This window comes from Macaca mulatta, chromosome X (genome assembly GCF_049350105.2).
Source record: "Macaca mulatta isolate MMU2019108-1 chromosome X, T2T-MMU8v2.0, whole genome shotgun sequence".
NCBI lineage: Eukaryota > Metazoa > Chordata > Mammalia > Primates > Cercopithecidae > Macaca > Macaca mulatta.
In genome coordinates, this window is record NC_133426.1 from 113,506,946 (window position 1) to 113,526,900 (window position 19,955).

At 36.2% G+C, this 19,955-nt stretch overlaps 1 protein-coding gene across 1 annotated transcript in view; it reads left to right on the forward strand.

The window, feature by feature from the left end:
- Positions 1-2,620: 2,620 nt before the first annotated feature.
- The window catches only part of RNF128 (ring finger protein 128), a 99,398-nt gene continuing 82,063 nt past the window's right edge, over positions 2,621-19,955 (forward strand). Inside the window, 1 exon segment of the mRNA NM_001135114.1 lies at positions 2,621-3,191. Within this exon segment, the coding sequence (NP_001128586.1) occupies positions 2,786-3,191 (406 nt within the window). The 5' untranslated portion in view covers positions 2,621-2,785.

The window sequence follows — 19,955 nt, forward strand, 5'->3', positions numbered from 1 at the left end:
CTCCCAAAATGCTGAGATTACAGGCATGAGCCACCGCGCCTGGCCTTTTTGTATTTTGTATTGATAGATTATAGTTGTGCATATTTATGGGGTACATGTGATATATTGATGCATACAATGTATATTGATAAAATCAGGGTAATTGGGATATCCATCACCCCAAACATTTATCTTTTCTTTATGTTGGGATCATTACAATTCTCTTCTAGCTGTTTTTACATATACCATACACTGTTGCTAACTATATTCACCCTTCTGTACTATCGAATACTAGAACTTCTTCCTCTAGCTAACTGTATTCTTGTACCCATTAACCAACTTCTCTTCATCCCTCCCTCCTCCTTCCCTTCCCAGCCTCTGGTAACTACTTTGGAGACATGGGAGGAGGAATGAGGCAGGAGAGCTTTTCCTTAGTGTATTTTTATCCTGAATTGTTTCCTGAATATGTAAAATGTGTTAAGATTTTTTAAATGTTCAAAACTTCAACCTATTAAATCCACTGAGAATCAATCCGTTAGGATATAATCTTAAATAGAGAAAAAGCTATTATAACAAAATGATAATAGCAAAAATATTATTTAAAATTTTGACCAAACAAACAAAAATGGGATGACTATGTAAACTTAGGTATTTCCATTAATGGAATATCATTTATCCAACAAAGCATAATCTACAAAGATTATAGGATAAAATATATAATGACCGAGATATTAAATGAAAAACTAAATTAAAATATATAAATATGATTATGTAACTAAGAAAAAATCCCTACACAAAATAATGAAAATAAATGTTAAGATAAAGAAATTTTCTAAAAAATTTAACTTCTAATGGATTTAGGTAACTTCTCACTAATCCGCTTTTAAATTTTTTCGTGAGAAGTTTTTTTAAGGAGTAATTTAATAACTGGCAGAAAAGGATAAATCAAATTTGTGGGATTTTACTAATTATTTAAATGTTGAATGTTGATGCTGAATTTATCACAAAAGGCCGTCCATCAGCAATCTCTAAGCTAATGGTTTTGACAACATTTATAATAACAATAATAGCATTTCTGTTTTTAGTCTGATAATTTTCTCTGGTGAATACAGGCTTTATTGTGATCTTAAAAACACATCAAAATGATAGGGCTAGTAGCAAAATAATGAACTATTTGTATTTACTCTTAAATTGACCATAAGCTAATACACAAAACCTTTAATCTTTTCAGTTCAATTATATGAATTACCAGGTTATTAATATGTATATGATGCTAGTAATACCAAGTACTATGGGAGGGTACGCTAATGAGTAATTGGCAGGTATGACATGATAGCAGGGTTCATATTTGTATTATACGTCTGCTGGGATTTATTCAGCAGGTTCTGCTGCTGATTCCCTGAACTCCTTCCCTCTGCTGGGTGGTGTGAACTGTTAATTCTCACCTGCAGGGTCCACTCCAACACTGATATTTCAGATGTTTAAAAGCGGACAAGCAATAGGGAGAAGAAACAACTGCATTGACCACCTCCATCAACAACGTCTCCTATTTTTTTTATTTTCGGTTGTCCTGTCCCCTTGACTCTAGTAAACCTTCCTGATTCCAGATTACCTGACTTGTACCTTGGACTACCATTGTGCCTACCTTCCTTTTGACCTGGTAGCTTTTTGCTTCCCTGGCAGCCTGATGCCTGTTTGTCTAGTTTGCTGACTCTTGGCCCAGTCAGACTCCTGATATCTCTGTTTGCCTTGTTCGCTCATCTATTCCTTCACCAGTCCTTGGCACACACTGCAATCTCCCCATCCCAGCAATTTTCACAGACCAGTTGACCCCGTAGTGTGTGTGTCCTAATGCTGTTAGTGTCCAGTGTGCTCCTGAACAAAAACAGAGCTTGAACTAAAGGAAGCAATGAAATAAATAAAGTTGTCTATACATCTGGGATAACTAAAAATTTAAAACTATAAATGTTAAAAATTAAACCTTAAACAATCTTTTTTAGAGTATAACACATGGGGCACAAAAATTAATGGAATGCAGCAACTCACAGGTATCAATCAACAAATATTTGAGTGCCTGCCATGGGCAAGGCACTATACTTGAAAGGAAAGGATTTCTAGCCACTGAAATATGTTTGCTTTCCAAAGAATAAACAAGGTAACAGAGGATATCCCTTGGGGAGCCTGCTAAGAAAACACACACACACACACACACACACACACACACACACAGAAATTAGAAGAGAAAAAAGCAGTAAAATTCATTCTACTAACGCCATAGCAATTAAACTTATGGATCTTAACTTACTCGCTGCTGAACTAGTTGATAGCATATTTCAGCAGGGCTTGGAAAACCAGTTTAGTGTTTTAGATATTCTGAGAGAGGTAACTTTCAGCCTTGTCACGTGGGATTCCCCAGAGTCCAGTTCCTCATTCCAATCCACTCCATGTTTATGAAAGTGCATTAGCTGGAACAGTAAGAAGAAAAAATATGTACTGCAGGAAGTCATCCAATCCTAATAAGTTGACATGTAGAATAAAGTTGATGGTGTTATTTATTACTAAGGTAGTCCTGGTTAAGGGTTACATGTGTGTACAGTTGGAGGAGGGGCAGGCAAAGGGGAATGTAGATAACTAAAGTGAAATAGAGCTGATGTATTCAGAGGTTATGTTGCTAGAGGTGAGATCAGTTACCTACATGCAACTGAAATTTCAAACTTCTGTTTAGCAGGGACGTGAGTGGACAATGGTGACTGACAGTTGGAAATATCAGCAAACATCTTAAATTTTATGCTCAAGTGAATGAACAATGAACCAGGAGAATAGGTCTAGTTTTTTTTGGCTCCTTGTAATTTTTACCTTTTTACTTAAAATTACAGCATCTTTTTCAATGAACGCCTATGTGACTGTGACTTATTACAATGAAACCAGCAACTACACTGCAATAGAGACATGTGAATGTGGTGTTTATGGATTAGCTTCACCAGTGGCTAATGCTATGGGGGTGGTAGGCATCCCTAAGAATAATGACTACCAAGCTTGTGACCACAACACTGAGTTTAGTAATACTAAGAAGCCCTGGATTGCGCTGATAGAAAGAGGTAATTGTACATTTTCAGAAAAAATTCAAACAGCGGGCAGAAGAAATGCTGATGCTGTTGTGATTTACAATGCTCCAGATACTGGCAATCAGACGATACAGATGGCAAATTTTGGTAAGTAATAATTGATTCACAAAGAGCATTAGTGTCTGTTTATCTTAGAATGGTATTTCCATCTAGAACTGCTCTAGGATCTGGCAACAAGGTTGTAAAATAATTTTACTTTAAATTTTCTTGCCTGGCACGACTTGTAATTACTTTATTATTATTTAATATTTTAATTAATTTGTTCCAAAGACAGTAGCAATTCATGAAGTGATTCCTATTTTCTTTCATGTTTTCTTAGCAATATAAGTTTCCTCAGTGGGCATTATATCATGAATTGCTTTTTAATAAACTGTACTTTTACCTCTAAACATTAAAAAATTTAATTTTATTATTAATTTGTACTTTTCAGTTTATTTTCTCCTGCAAAAGGGATTGTATGTTTTCAAGTATGTTAAACTGCAAAACACTTTCATTATGATTAAACAATAGCATATTGTAAGTGTGTAAAATGTTATAGAAATGAGAACTTGACTCTACTGCATGCTTGTAAGATTTGAATCTTTTTGCAGGACTAATACATATGAAACTACTCTGCAAAAAATGTTATCCATTGAAAATTGTATGGCAGAAATAGGATAACACTGTAATTCACAAAGAAAATAAAGATTTCCCTTAGAAATATTTACTAATGGCTTCTTAAGTAAATAGAATCTTCTAATTTATTAACTTTTTAAAGGAGTTACTTCTGAAAATTACAGGTTTTTATTTTATTTACTTTTTAAAAAACAGTTTCCAAGTAAATAGATTTTTAAACCAATGAAGAAGTAAACTTCTGAATCCCATTTTGTTCACTGAGGATAGGTATGTGTGTTTTTTCCCAGATCAGACTTGGTCTTTAAAAAAAGGAATAATTTCAATCAAGGCAAGAGCTGACAGTAAAATGAATACAAAATTTTGATAATTGGTGTTATCACTGCCAAATTTAGCCTCTAAGAAAATTAATGCAAATTAAATTAAACAGATTTTAGAATTATGAAAAGGAGAAAATCAAACTTATGTTAAGAATAGTATGGTGCTTGGAACGTTCCAAGTTGTACACATACAATATGGCAGTTTAGTACTAACATTTGAAAACCAAACTGCTTATTTCGCTGAGCATCAAAGAATCAGGTAAGATGAACTTCAGCAGTACAAAGTTATTGTAGATGTAACAAAACTTCATGTACTACCTTTTGTGACACATCCTGGACATTGCAAGAGCTCGAGCATTCACATTTTATATTATTTTCTAGCTAAGAGCATTTCATAAGCATTCCCTGCCTGTTCCTATGTTTTTACGAGTGACTTTCATTTTTGTAGAAAGAAACCAATGCCATTTTCTGACAAAACTTGGGAATTAAATCTGTTCTAAGGAACCCACTTGTTATACATTTAAACTTAGAGATCCTGAATACTCTGGGTTGCCTTTTGCATGCACACATTCTACTTATTCACTCTCCTGCTATTTTTAAAATACAAACGGTATGAAACTAAACAGTAGTCCTGTTTTCAAAACTTTCTTTGCAATCTGCATTAGGGACCAATATCTAGTAGAATGTAGGTACCCTGCCAGTAAATTTGAAATATTTACCAAAGATCACTCACAGTAAATCTCTCCAAAAGAAACATGTGCATAATCATTTGAATATGTGACTGAACAGAGTTTTAAAAAGGAGGCAGCTAGACTTATCATTCAATATATACCTCCAATATAACCAAAGACACATGATCAAAAATATTTTTAAAGCTACAGTATTGCACCTGTTTTAAAATAAACACATTGATAAAGATAGCATAATGATCATAGCTGTGACGGTTAACATTTATTGGCATTTATTATGTTTCAGGCACTGTTATAGCATGTTTATTTAATGAACATTGTTTTATAATATATGATGATATCAACCCCAAAGAATTAAAACTAAATTTGGTGGAATTTTGCCTTTTTAAGACCTGCCAACTAGTGTGCCATTGGATTTTTTCCTTCCTAGAAATTTCCCTTATATAAAAACTATTCAGTGATGCAGTTGACAAACACAAGGAATCAAGTGTGGATATGAACACTAGATGACCAGACCCTAGATCATTAAAGACTGTCCTTATTTTATGCCAACATTTTGTTTGTTCTTCCTGTCTTTTCATTCGTGTTTTGTTTTATTTTGACACAGAGGGTGGGGGAAATCCTCCTATAATAAAGGTCACAGTTTCACCTTCTGTCATCTCATCTTGTATTACCCCCTAAAAACCACCTTTTCAGAAAATCACACTGTAGCCCCCTCAGGCCCTTATACCCTTCTACTCTTCCCTGGTTCCCCCTACCTCTTCATTCCTTCAGTCCCATTTTCCTGTACTAGGTCTTACTAAGCACTTCCACAATATTATATCTCTTTACTTCTTTCTAATGTCAATGCATTCCAGCCAAAGACCACTAGCAACAGACCCGTAGTTTAAAAAGTTAGATTTATTACTTGTTGCAGCAACTGGAAGAGCACACACCGTGGAAAACCATGGGGCATCCTAGTAAGAAGGTGTTAAAAAGGACTTGCAGGATTTGGGCTTGCTTTAGGTGTTTTGGGGGAGAGTTGAAGGAATGTGGCTGTTAACCAACCATTCTAGTTTGCTTGAGATTGAAGGTTTCTTGGGATGTGGGATCTCAATGTTAAACCAGGAAACTCCTGGGAAAACTGTGACAAGTTGGCCACCCTAGCTGGCTTTGTTCTGAACTTGGAGGCTGCCAGTAAGTTGAGGTAATTCTGTGTTTAGGTTTCTAAATAAATCTTTTTTATAAGTGGGGAAGACTAGCCCATGGCTAAAGCTGTAATTGGTAAAGAAGAAATAGTTACCCTTATTAGCCAGAATAGAGAGATATTTGGTAGTTACCCTTATTAGCCAGAATAGAGGGATATTTGGTAATTTTTGTGGTGTGGACACTGTCCATATTTTGTCTGTGTTCACACCTGATTATGGAGTGGTTTTTTGTTTGTTTGTTTGTTTGTTTTGATCCGTCATCGTCACAGATTGACCTTCTCTAATGTTGATGTTCTGTGAGATGGTTTATGTTCAACAAGAAAATATCAAGGCTTAATTGAGAGTGCCAGGCTAAGTCCTAAATATCAGGGGCAATTTTTCTCTTTCTCACTGACAGTCTACTTCATCCACCCTCATACTGTTGTGCAAATATATTCTCTTCCCCCATGTCCTTTCACATTTCTGTGCCTCCCCATCCCCTATAGGTTGCCTTCAAGGGACGCGGTAAGTCTAAGGGATGCTTCCGCACCCCTTGCCTCGCATGGTTTCATGATTTAAATACAGAATGTCCTTACTCCTGAGTCCAGTCTATTTATAGCCTCCCTACTAAGAGTGTTCTTTTTCTGAAGGGGATAATTTCAGTCTGAGAATAGCTTCCACTGAGGAAGAATAGTGTGTAGCCTAATACTGGGGGATAAACTTCGAACTCAGTTTCCCATTGTGCTGTGTCCAGTAGCAGTTTCCTAATTTGCTCTTGGATTTCTCCTTTGGGTTATTTTCCACACTGGTGAATATATCTGTATCTATCTACACACAAACATATATGTATATATACATATATTTTCATATTCTAGCTTACCAGAAAGAATAATGGGATTTTGACTTGGCATTTTGATGAAGTGGGAAATAAAAGGATATGCTTACCATGTTCTTAAGTAAGTATGTAACTTCCTAACAATCTTTTCCAAACACTGCAGACATGGTCTTTCAGTTCTAGTCTAGAGATGCGAGAAAATTCAGGACTCCTGAATTATCCAAGCAGAAGATGCATAACATGTTAAGTACTTGCTTGCTGAGCAGACAGCTTTGGAAGTTAAATATGCTATTTTTAGGTAAAATGTCTTGAGAAATGCTTAGATTTGGATGTAGTTTATATCAACAAGGTCAGTAATTTGGGAGGGATGAAATGGTTTTTACGTTTTATCATTTCAGCTGTGTCCAGCAAAGTGGATTAGAGTGAAGTGTGCAGCATTCAGAATCCCCAAAACTCACCAATTCCAGAGTAGTGAAGTGCATGAAAAGGAAGGGTTTAATTATAGCAGCAAACTCACATGCTTTATAAAAATGTTTTTCTAGAAGTAAAAGGAGAAATAAAAACATGGTATATAAATGAAGTGAGAAGATGATAAAAACTTCAGTAAGACAAACTCAGATATGTACATAAAGAAGAGCTTAATTCAAGAAAACTAATCAGTTCCATTTCAAATGAGCCTCAAATCTGTCTAGTTCTGTGCATCTCCAAGACACCACTCACTCTATTTTAGATCTCTACAATAGCTTTCTAATTGATTTCCCTGCCACTCTTGTCCCCTTCCAAGCCCAATCCCCAGACTGTAAGCCAAAGTGACTTTTTAGAGAAAATAAATCTCACTCTGTTTAAAATCCTTCCATGGCTTCCCATGACACTCAGGGTAAATTCAAACTTCTTTCTAAGACTTTATCCAGCTCTGAATCATATGGCCTACTGCTGTGACTTCATTTCCTCTCATTCCCTCCTCTCCTACTCACTGAACTCTTGTCACACTGGACTCCTTTCAATGCCTCAATTCCACTAAACATTTCCCTGCCAGACAGTCCGAAAGTAACCCTTGATACCTCCCTCATCTTTGCTCCCACATCTAATTAAACATAAAGTTCCCTTGATCCTACCTCCAAGCATTTCTTAAGTCCATTCATTTTTCTCCTCTGCTGCCTCCATCCAAGCCCAGGCCAAAATCATCTCTCACCTGCACCACTGCAGTAGCTTCTTAAGTGTTCTCCCTTGCTATTCTCGTCCCTCTGTAGCACATAGCAGCCAGAGTGATCGTGTGGAAAATGTAATTCCACCTCAGTTAGAATAAAATCCAGGCCTTGAGTCTAGACCTACAAGGTTTGATGCTAATCATGTACAATCAGACCTGATCCTATGCCCTTCCCCCTGTATTACCATGCCTCAGCCACTCTGGGCTTCTCTCTCTTTTTTAGCTAAGAGAAATAAGCGCAAGCTTTTGTACTTGCTGCCTGCTCTGCCTGAGTCACTTCTCCTTCATTTTTTTTTTTCACATAACACTGCCTCCAAAATATAACCTTGTCTATCTACTACCACTGGTCTAGTGCAGGCTACTGCCAGCTCTCACACTGACTACTGCAAATAGCCTCCAAACTGGGCTCCCTGATTCTGCTCAACCTACCCCATATATTCTCTACACAGAAGCCAGAGTGATCTAAAAATGTAGGTCGATCACATCACTCCTCTTCTCAAAGCTCCGCAGTGACTTTCCATTGTTCTTCAAATAAAGTTTAAATTTTATCAGGCCTAAAAGGAGTTGTATGATCTGGTCTCTGCCTATCTCTCCAACATAACAGTCTACTCTTTCCCTCTCCCTCACAATACTTTAACCACTCTGATCTTTGGACATTTTCTCCAACATGTGAAGCTTTTTCCATGTGGGATGCTTTTTACTTGCTTTGATCTCTCTCACCACCATCATTATCACACGTAACAGGTACTCCATATTCCAGTTTAAATGTTTGTTCTAACGGGTCTCTCTTGACCCTATTCATAATATTTTCTATCAAAACCTTCAGCTCTTTCTTGTTTAAATTTATTTTAATGTATATTTTCTTTTTAAATCTATTTTTAACATTTATTTATTTAATTTAATTTTTTTTTTCTTTTTGAGACGAGTCTTGCTCTGTCACCCAGGCTGGAGTGCAGTGACACAAACAAAGCTCACTGAAGCCTCGAACTCCCTGGGTTCAAGCAGACCTCCCATCTCAACCTCCCAAGTAGCTGGGACCCCAGGCATGTGTCATCACACCAGGCAATTTTATTTTATTTTTTTAGATACAGGAGTCTCACTGTGTTGTCCAGGCTGGTCTCGAACTCCTCCTAGTCTCAAGCAATCCTTCTGCCTTGACATCCCAAAGTGCTGGGATTATAGTCGTGAGCCATCACACTTGGCCTAATTATTTTCTTATTTGTTTATTATTTGTGTCTCCCACTAGATTTTAGGTTCCAGGAGGACAGAGACTGCCTCTGTCATGTTTGCCATTGTATCCATTGTACTGAGCATAGTGCATGGCCTTCACTATTTGCTCAATGAATAAAAGTTTAAGAAACTACAAAGCAATTATCTTTTATATATGAAAAGATGGAGAAGTTTAAATGAAGTTTGGTAAATTCGGCAAACTATTGCATTTTAAATTGTTTTTATTTTTACTGATACAAATAATAAATGAGTAGTTTCTCGTATAAAAAATACTAACAATATAATTAAAGTCTCCCCTTGACTACCACCCCCAATTCCAGCACCCTTCCAAGAGATAACTATTGCTATTCATTGAGTATGTAACCTTTCAGACTTTTTCTATTCATTTTTCCACATATACGTACAGAAAACACATAGTTAATTTGTGTTTTATTTTTAATATTAACAAAGTTATTCTGTAGCTTGCTTTAGCTACTCAACAATAGGAACTGGAGTATGTTCATGTCATTAAATTTGTATTTAAATCAAATTCATTCTTTTAATTATTGCATTATATTAATATTGCATATGCAAACATAATTTATTTAACCAGTCCCCTAGTAATGGCCATTTGGGTTGTTTTCAGTGCTGCTCTTTTACAAACAATACTTCAATTAACATAATTATTGCTGATACATAAGAAAGCTATTGATATTGATCTTGTTTCACTATTGTTGGCCTTGCATCTGACCACTTTGTTGAACTCCTATTAATTTTAATAATTCATCCATTGATTCTCTTGAATTTTCAAAATAAGTGATCATTTTCTCTAGAAAGTTTGGCTTCTTCTTTTATACTAATTCTACCTCTTAATTTTTCCAATGGTCTTATTCCATTGTCTAGGGCTACAATAGTGGTAACAGTATACATCCTTGACTTGTTCTTGACTTTACTAAAAGATGCTCCCACTGTTCTATCACTGAGTATGTTATTTGATAGAAGCTTCTGGGAGACAGTCTTTATCAAGGTTCAGGACTTCAGTAAGATTTTTGAATTTTGTTATTCTTATGGGTAAACTAGAATGTGAATATATATGTATATATGCATATATGTTTGTGTGTAGATAGATAGAGATATAGTCACCATTGTAGGATATGCCCAAAAGGGAAATCCAATAGTTTACTGTTAGCTTGGGAGAAATAATAAAGTGGTATACAGAAACAATAGATGATCTCCATAAATTAGGTACGGAAAGAAGAAACAATCGGTAAAAGGGACAATTTGGGGTTATTTTCCAAATATAATTTTATTAGTGTCCTGGACAATTGAAAAAGAAATTTCATTGCATTTACATATAATTCCAAGTTGAGTGTCAAGTTGTAAGACACAAACAAACAGTAAAAGCATCTTGACAAATTAGGAAAATTATTTATTAAAAACAAGATGAAGTACCATGGTGAATAGTAAAGAATAATAAATGTAGAGACAGACATAAAATAGAAATATATGGTCAAAAAAGACAGGTTTGTAGGCAAAATATTTGACAACTACATTGTACCACAAGTCAACTAAAGAATGACAGAGTTATTTTAAAAATTGACATGATCACGGGATATATTAGTCAGTATATAACATGTTAGGCCTGGAAAATAACTCAGCTATGCTTGGAATTCATGAATCTCTGAAAACATCATAAGCTTTGTTTCTTTTTTTACCTGACTTACAATAACAAATGATTTCAGTACCTCTTTTATGCTTTCACACAAATGCCCAGGTCCCCCCTCCCCTGGGTATAGGCATATACAAACATAAATGCATAAAAATGTATGTTTATAAGGAAATCAAGATATAGTACCTCTGGGCACCAGTTTCCAGATAAAAACAAAATGAGTAAATTTACTGTGAGCCCTTTCAAGTACATTTCATCTCCCTTTTCTCAATTTTAAAATCAAAGAACATTTTGAAAGCATCTCAACATGTGCTATTTGTTCATTAACATATCCTTTGCTTAACTCTTGGCCTCTTCCTCCTAAATTTTTAATGTTTCATTTATTATATTATGATTTGCTGCTCAGACATAGATTTCCCCCAGAACTACTTGCAATTGTTAGAAAAGAGTGTGTGTGCAAACACACACAGAACAATGCCTGAGCAAGACTGTATAAAGTAGGCTACTTCCTCTTAAGTACTCTCTCTCTGTCTCTCTCATTTCAGCAGTCCTCAGTTCATAAGTGCTCTTACCCCAGCTACCCCTTTTCTTTCATTCAAGAGTACATTCCCTAGGCAGCAAGGACATCATATAAACAAATCATATCTGTTTCTGTCTAAACTTGCAAGTTTTATGTACTACTTACTTAGAAAATTGTTCGATATTCAGGTGCTATTTTGATAAAGTTGGGGAAAATATTTACGTGTTGCACCTAGAAACAACATGCCTTAAAGGAAAAACAAAACAGATTTCTTACTGGTGACATCAGGACCTTTGACAGAACTGTGGAAGAGTGAATTCCAGGGATGATATTTCAGAGTGTCCCTCATCACATCATGTAAGCAACAACCTGTTCCACCTATGCTCAGGACCTGCTTTGAGCATATAAATATTCAACAGTATAGTAATGTTAATTGTAATGTAAATATTTAACAATATAGTAATGTTAGCTGTAACTTTTTAGAGTTTTAGATGTATATCATATTTTTGTCTAAATTTTTAATGACATATATTCTCAGCATGACCTATCTAATGACTTCAATATGCAATGATAGTAACACAATGCAGTTAAGTAAATTCATCTCTAGCAATAATCAATACATTGACATCTCCCCTGCAGAAAGAATAAAGAGAAATGAAAATTTCCCTTAATAATTCACTTGCTTTCCAGTTATATTTTAAATTACTGTCTCAGCATCATTTCTCATAATAAATTGGAACTCTTTATTTCTTTCAGTAATGTACCTGTTAAAATATGTTTTTCCTTCCCCTTTATAAAGGCAGTTGCTGGTAGTAAGTACTCTGTTAGCTATGTGCCAAGCATTCTTCTCAGTGTCATCATCCCAACAACTCCTATGAGGTACATAGTGTCAGTATCTCCATTTTATATATATGAAAACTGAGGCACAGAGAGATTGGTTAAATTCGCCATGGTCATATAGCTAGTACGTTTCAAAGCTGAGATTTGAAACCTAATATCCTAATAATTAAGAGTCTGTGCTCTTAATCAGTACACAATACTACCTCTAGTGAGCATATACTATGGAAGGCACTGTAAAAAATGGTACAAAAAAATACCATCATTGCCCTCAAGGAGGGAAATGTAGTCGGAGGACTAATATTTATATAAGTCGTAAAAGGCGGAATGGAAATGTTAAGGTTATTGGAACTGAAGCAATTAAAAAACTGTAAAGGTCAGAGTGTTGGAAGGATCATCAACATAGAAGGTGATAGCGGAGAAGTCAAAGACCAGTACTGGGAATATGAAAATGAGAGAATTATAGGATAACCAATCAGAAAGTGGGATATTTCTGTTAGGATTTCAGAGGTTTCGCAGATTAGGATGCTGATAATATACAGAGTATGGCCATGGTAGTGGGGTCAATAAAGTGGAATGAAGACAAAAATTCCTGAAGTTAAACCACACTGAGGACAGAATGTTGGATGATGGAAAGATTTGGGGGTGAAAAGGATGGCTGTGATCCAAATGATAATGTCTTCATTAATGTGGGGAAATGACTGGGAAGTTGGTCCATGGGCCAGCAGAGAGGAAAGTAATAGAGGTTATTAAAACCAAATGCTGTGAGTCTCCAAGAAGCAGATTTTGATTCATAAGAGTGGGGGGGGGGTAAGCCGGGAGCAGTGGCTCACGCCTGTAATCCCAGCACTTTGGGAGGCTGAGGCGGGCGGATCACGAGGTCAGGAGATTGAAACCATCCTGGCTAATGTATTGAAACCCCGTCTCTACAAAAAAAAATACAAAAAAGCCGGGCGTGGTGGTGGGCACCTGTAGTCCCAGCTACTCGGGAGGCTAAGGCAGGAAAATGGCGCGAACCCAGGAGTCGGAGCTTGCAGTGAGCCAAGATCGCGCCACTGCACTCCAGCCTGGGCGACAGAGTGAGACTCTGTCTCAAAAAAAGGAAAAAAAAAAAAAAGTGGGGCAGTAGTCTGGAAACAACAGTGTGGGAGTGAAGAGACTCCTATTCCTTGAAATATAGGGGGCAAGAACAGATGATCTGCCTTTACTGAAAATATCTGAAGGAGAAGTCGTGTCCTCATGATAAGATGGGTTTGGGTTGAGTGAGGAAGCACAGGGAACCCACAGTGAAGAGAAGATGAGGAAAGTATACAAGTTAAACATCTGTCATGTAACCAGAGATCTAGAAGACACATGGAAAATTTCAGGAGAGGAGAAGTAAAAGATGAAAGTAATGAACATTATGGAGAGGGGAGCAGAGAAGTGAATAGTAAACAAATTAGCTTCCATTTGGGGCACTAGCTAAGGATGGAATGAATGTGATACCAGGTGGCAACAATGTAAAGATTTGAAACAAAATTCTGGAGTAAATTTGTCTCAAGCAAGTATGGTACTTGGTTTATCAATGTAGAGGGCTGGCATTGTATGTAAAATGTAAGAGCATTATTCACAAGGGAGCAGCCACTCTTGAAGGAGCTGGCAAGGGCAGAGCTGAACAGATTAGAGATGAAAATGTGAATAAATTTAAATCACAAGGGTTTGTTCCTAGAGCTATGATTGTAGATCACAGGGATGGAGAAGTATGTCAATGTTTGGGCAGGGAGGTGGGGTACAGTGGAGGGTAACAGGTGCTAAATGACCTGAATGTAAAACTAACCTGCCCTAGGGTTCCAAATGGAACTGCTTTATAGTCTTAATCCAGGTACAAGTTGGTCCTTGACTTGGGTATCTGGAGGATGTTGCATAAAAATAGGAAATCATTATAAAAAACAAGCACATGAAAAATTATTTGGGGCCATTTTAATAAATCAAATGGCTGGAAAATGATCTGTTTGTTATGACTAATGCTAATTACCTATCTGCATTGAGGAGATTAGAATTTTAGTAAAAACTGGCAGAAACTTAGTCAAGGCCTTAAGATGTCAAAATTGCAATCATTAAATGCCTGGATACCCTGCATTCCAGAATTGAATTAAATCCAATCGACATTTACTTGTGCATATTTTTAGCTTTTAAATGGAAATGTAAATTGAGTTCTTTTCCTCAAAGCAGTCAATTCAGCAGAGGAAGAGAAGTGTACAATCAGTCAAATAGGATGTTTGATATTGTTTTAGCTCTAAAAATGTCAGCATGGACCGAATAACCATTTTTCAGAAATAATTTTTCAACTGATTTTTTTTAGCCTCATACAGGATGCAGCCAGCATCTAAATACTCAGTTAACTTATGTATAGCAAGATCAGCTGCAGTTGGAGGCCACAGTGGTTACATCTGAGAAATGTAGTACCATTTCAACCATACACACAGGCAAATGCTCTTAGAAAATTAGTTTTCTCAAAAAGCCAGGATATGCAAAATGACCATATTTATCAAAGGGCTTTGTGAGGACTTCTTGAAACAGAACTCAGAGAGAGGTGGGTAAATCACATGTTGGTTAAAAGAAGGTGTGTAATTTGATTGTTTCACAAGGAATACATCTTTCTCACCTGAAAGATTACCTCAACAAGTGCAGCTTAAAGAAGACCTAAAGAGAAATACTAAGGCTCTAACCTGATGCATTACTGCATGATACCTCTGCGGCCTGGCAGACCAAGGGGTGAAGAGAAACCCTAAGGTATGAACCCCTGGGTTGCTTATTCATTTTGGTTTACTTATCCATAGCCTTGGCCAAGTGTAGCTTTGCAGTGTAGCTAGGAGGAATTCTCTTAGGGAGAGCAAGTTCTGGTTGAAAACTGGATTTTCTAACTTGGGAATAAAGAAGGCAAAACTGTGATTTTTGTAAATCTAAAAAACAAGGGTTTACTTATTCACTCAAGAAATGTTTACTGAGAGCCAACTATTTGTCCTCCCAAGTTTTACATTTCATAGTTCTATCTCTGAAACTTCAAGCATGCATGACTTCTACCAGAAACAGTGAGATGTAGTAGTGATTCAAGGCATGGGCTTTGTAGGGGAATAGACCTGGGTTTGAATCCCAGATCTACTGTTTGTTTTCTAGCTGTGTGACCTTGGTCTAGTTACTTAACCACTCTGAATTTCAGTCTTCTTATCTCAGTGATCTCATCTGTAAAATGGGTATACTAGCAATACTACTTTAAACGGCGAAAGATGTATAGGATCTCAAAAGAAATAAGAGTATGTGGTACTACTTTATATAGGGTGGTTGTAAGGATTAAATTAGATAATGCATATAAAGAAGGCACTTTGCACAATGTCTATTTTATAGTAGACAGTAAAAACTACGGTAGTAGCAAGATGATGCTCATGAAGTCATCCTTATTTTCAGTTCATTCTCCTTCTTCTTCACCTATCTATGTCTCTTTCTCACTTTAAACTCTTGGGCAAAAATGTTTGTCTTACAAGAAGTCTTTTTGGCTAACAGTTTATCCTGATATTTCCTTTACTTGGCACCTATTCAAAATTCACATACATAGTTCAGGTCATGCTAATTTTGCCTTTTTCCCTATTTTTATGTATTCTTATGTATTCATTTGTATAATTCCTGAATTCCTAATTATCATAGACTAATAGATGCATAGATTAAACATTTAAAAATATAAAATTTCCATGTACTTCAGGAATCCCTTAAACTAAAACCCTGTCTAGTGGTCATTCATTTACTACTTGAGCACTGTCAGGGACAGAGAGTTCACCATCTCACAAGACATTTCAGTTCATTGCTGAACAGCTCAAGTTTTTAGAAAGTTATTGTTCAAACTATGCCAAAATATGCCTTCCTCTAACTTTCACACATTTTTTTCCTTGTTGTGCCTTCCTGAACAATATAGGACATATTGTAAGTTGTCTCCTATTTACTTTGTATCATCCGGTCAATTCCTAATCAGTGGTATTGACATGTTGGCTCTTTTCTTAACTAATGTTAGAATTTCAATGTTTTTACCACTATTTTATTAATTATAAATAATAAATACACTAATTATAAATAAAATTTTTTAAATTTTCTCTTGGTGGGATGGGGGATACTCCACATATTTTTGAGGATGACTTTACTTTTGTGTCTTGGAGAAGGATTTGGGGGCCAGTCACCTGTGCGATGTGGGGTTTTTTGGGGTCTCAGGAATCCCCCTGCCCAACAATATTCTCCTCCCTATTAATATGCTGTCTAAAATTTCATCCTTCATTAAAACAGCATTCCTTCGGGTTTTAAAAGCTATAAGGTTTTTGAGTCCTTGTTAAAAAGGCAAATGGTCCCAGGAAACAAAACACCAACTAAAAAGTACTACTAATAACTTAGCAGGGATTAATTCATTGATGGCAACCTGAGTGTAAAATAGCAGATTGATTGAGGTGTGATCTGGAAACAGTACAAGACTGACAGAGATCCAGGGACTTTGTTTCATTCATCTCACTATAGTACAGTGACTGATTCATATCAGGCCCTCACTGATGAATGAATAAATAAGGGTATGAAAATGAATGAATGAGGCTGGAAAAGTGAGCATCTATCCCCCCAGTCAAATATTACCTACTTGGTAATCTTATCTAGAACCATTTAAGTGTGATAACACCAGAAAGATTGGGGTTCCTTGGCTTAATAACACCATGCTGACTCTTAACAGAATGTTCTTTTAATCTCGGTCTGCTCTCCCCACAGCTATTTGATGTCTCATCTTTAGCTGGCAGTTGGAGACATGACTTCTTTGTGAGACTGTTGCTATATAAAGCTCTGGCAGTAGGAACTGCCTAGATTACCAACAGTGATTCACACAGCTACATAAAGTGCTTACACCCACACAGGGTCATGGAGTGAAGGAACCAGATTCCAGTTCAGATCTTATTTCACTGCACAATATTGTGGAATTAGTTAACATTACTCTCTACTTATCTACATAAGCTATTGTAGATGTAGTGATCTCCATCATACGATGTGAATTTGAGTAGAGTATTAAAAACCTCATTAATTCTCACCAGTGTTTAATCTAAGTTTAAATTGCGGGGTTAGCGCTTAGAGGACTGAGGAGATTATTAAGTGCCTTCAGAGAATAGAAACTCTTTTAAGTAGTATGTAGAAGCAACTGTTTCCTGCAAACAATCTTTGCCTATTCAATAAAGCAGATCCAGCAGTGCTTCTCTTTGGCATCGTTTTAGTAGCAATTCATTTGTGTTATTATATCACTTGAAAATAATAAAGCTGCATTTTGTATTTTTAAAAATCTTTAAGAGGAAGGCCTACCTGACAGCAGTTTTCTTAACAATGGAAGGATATATTTAAAAATACATAAAATGCCTGTTTTAAGGCTATATGGTAACGTAATCAAAGCTAATGAAATATAGAAATCTGCTTCAAAGAACAATGTAAATGATTTGAATTAATAGTTCAGTTGCTTTTATGCAAATGAATACTTCCTAAAGCATTAGAAAAATTGTGGGGTTTTTTTTGTGCAAGGTTCCCAGTGCAGAACTTATATACAGTATGAATTTCCTTTATCATGGAATGAGTACTAACCATTCTCCAAAATAATAAAATACTACTATATTCTATAATTCCAATTATAGAATTTGCCTACTTCAAGCAAGTTTTATTAGTATAGTTTGACTCTAATTGCAAAATAATTTCATAGTGAAAGTAGGGTTCTATTTCCTTCATTTTGTATGCTCAGACTGTACTTCCGACACTGAAAAAAGTTATATCTAAAAGAATATCCCCATTGCTCATTTGTGGATATTGTTTAAATTATTGGATATCCTATTAATGCTTCTCTGAAGAAATAGATGTCCACAGCCCATTAATCCTTACTCTATAAATACCTAAAATGTTAGCAAAGTGATAAATATTGATAAAACATGTCTCCTTCAAGCAATAATATGTTACGAATCTTCTACTTTAGGCTTTCATTTCACTGAACTGTGCCCTTTAAATGTAATTACATTTTTATAATATGAAGCTATGGTGGTTTTTGTGTTGTTTTGTATTTATGTGGAACATTTTTCATTTTTCTGTTATAACTTCTTTTTTTTTTAGATGGAGTTTCGCTCTTGTTGCCCAGGCTGGAGTGCAATGGCCCGATTTTGGCTCACCGCAACTTCTGCCTCCCGGGTTCACCGATTCTCCTGCCTCAGTCTCCCGAGTAGCTGGGATTACAGGCAGGTGCCACCATGACCGACTAATTTTGTATTTTTAGTAGAGACGGGGTTTCTCCATGTTGGTCAGGCTGATCTCGAACTCTCGACCTCAGGTGATCCCACTGCCTCGGCCTCCCAAAGTGCTGGGATTACAGGTGTGAGCCACTGTGCCCAGCCTGTTTTAACTTCTTATGGGAATATTTTTCTTTCCCTACAGTAAGATCTTGGAGATAGTCTATATTTTTTTGAAAGGCTTCCTCAATCACATGTTCTATTTGTACTTTAGGGAAAGAAAATATTACTCAGAATAGAAGGGTAATATAAGGCTTTTACCTTCAGCCAAACAAAATGGCGAAAATGAACAAACACTCCAATGTCCTAAATTTACTTTCATATAAATTTTAATTACTGCATAAATTGTGTTCTGATTCCTGAGAAGCTAAGCAGTAAAGTACCGTTTCTACTGAACTATGAAAAACATAGATAATCTCAATTCCTTTAATATGGTTGTTTTCCTGACCCTGAGTCAGTTTCACCCTTGTCTTTGATATACCACTAGAATTTGTTATGAACAAAAGGAAAGCAGTGAAGATATACACAACAAAAGGCAAATTTCTAGTCCTCCAAGCACTACTTTTGCACCTGTTATTATATATTCTGTTAAAATGATATAAGCAATTATGGATAAGGTATTAGGAAACTCAGAGAACTACAATTTATTGAGGATATTGACTTAAATGAGCCAGAAGAACTTTCAGTTTGATAAAATTAAAACCTTTTGGAGTTTCAGGGATATGAAAAGTGATCTGGCCGGGCACTGTGAATCACGCCTGTAATCCCAGCACTTTGGGAGGCTGAGGTGGGCAGATCACTTGAGGTCAGGGGTTTGAGACCAACCTAGCCAACAAGGGGAAACCCTGTCTCTACTGAAATACAAAAATTAGCAGGGCATGGTGGCAGGTGCCTGTAATCCCAGCTACTGGGGAGGCTGAAGCAGGAGAATTGCTTGAACCCAGGAGGCAGAGGTTGCAGTAAGCCGAGTTGGTGCCACTGCACTCCAGTCTGGATGAGAGTCTGTCAAAAAAAAAAAAAAAAAAAAAAAAAAAAAAAAAAAAAAAAAGCTGATCTGGGTGCCTTAGGGAAAAATTCACAAAGAAAATAGCCAACTATATTCTGGCCAATTTTATTTAGAAATAATAGTCTCTCTAGGCTTAGACTAGTTTCATGATTTGCCTCTTCTGAAGCTATAAGCAGAAATATGTGGTCAACTAAAATGTGACTTATATGTGTACAATGTATGCAGTTGAACTGTGCACAACCCCATTTGACTGTGAAGGAAGTTGGTGGGAAAATACTTGCTGAGTATTTGCTACTTTGCCACACAGGATGTTGAAAAATATTTTGATCTACAGCAAATATAAAAATAATTTTTGCTAAAAAAAAACATCGAATCTAATTCCTCATTTTTCAAAACACCCACTTAATTTATAGGAAGATGTGCTTATTTATAGGAGCCAGGCTTTCTCCCCACCTACCCACCGCCTA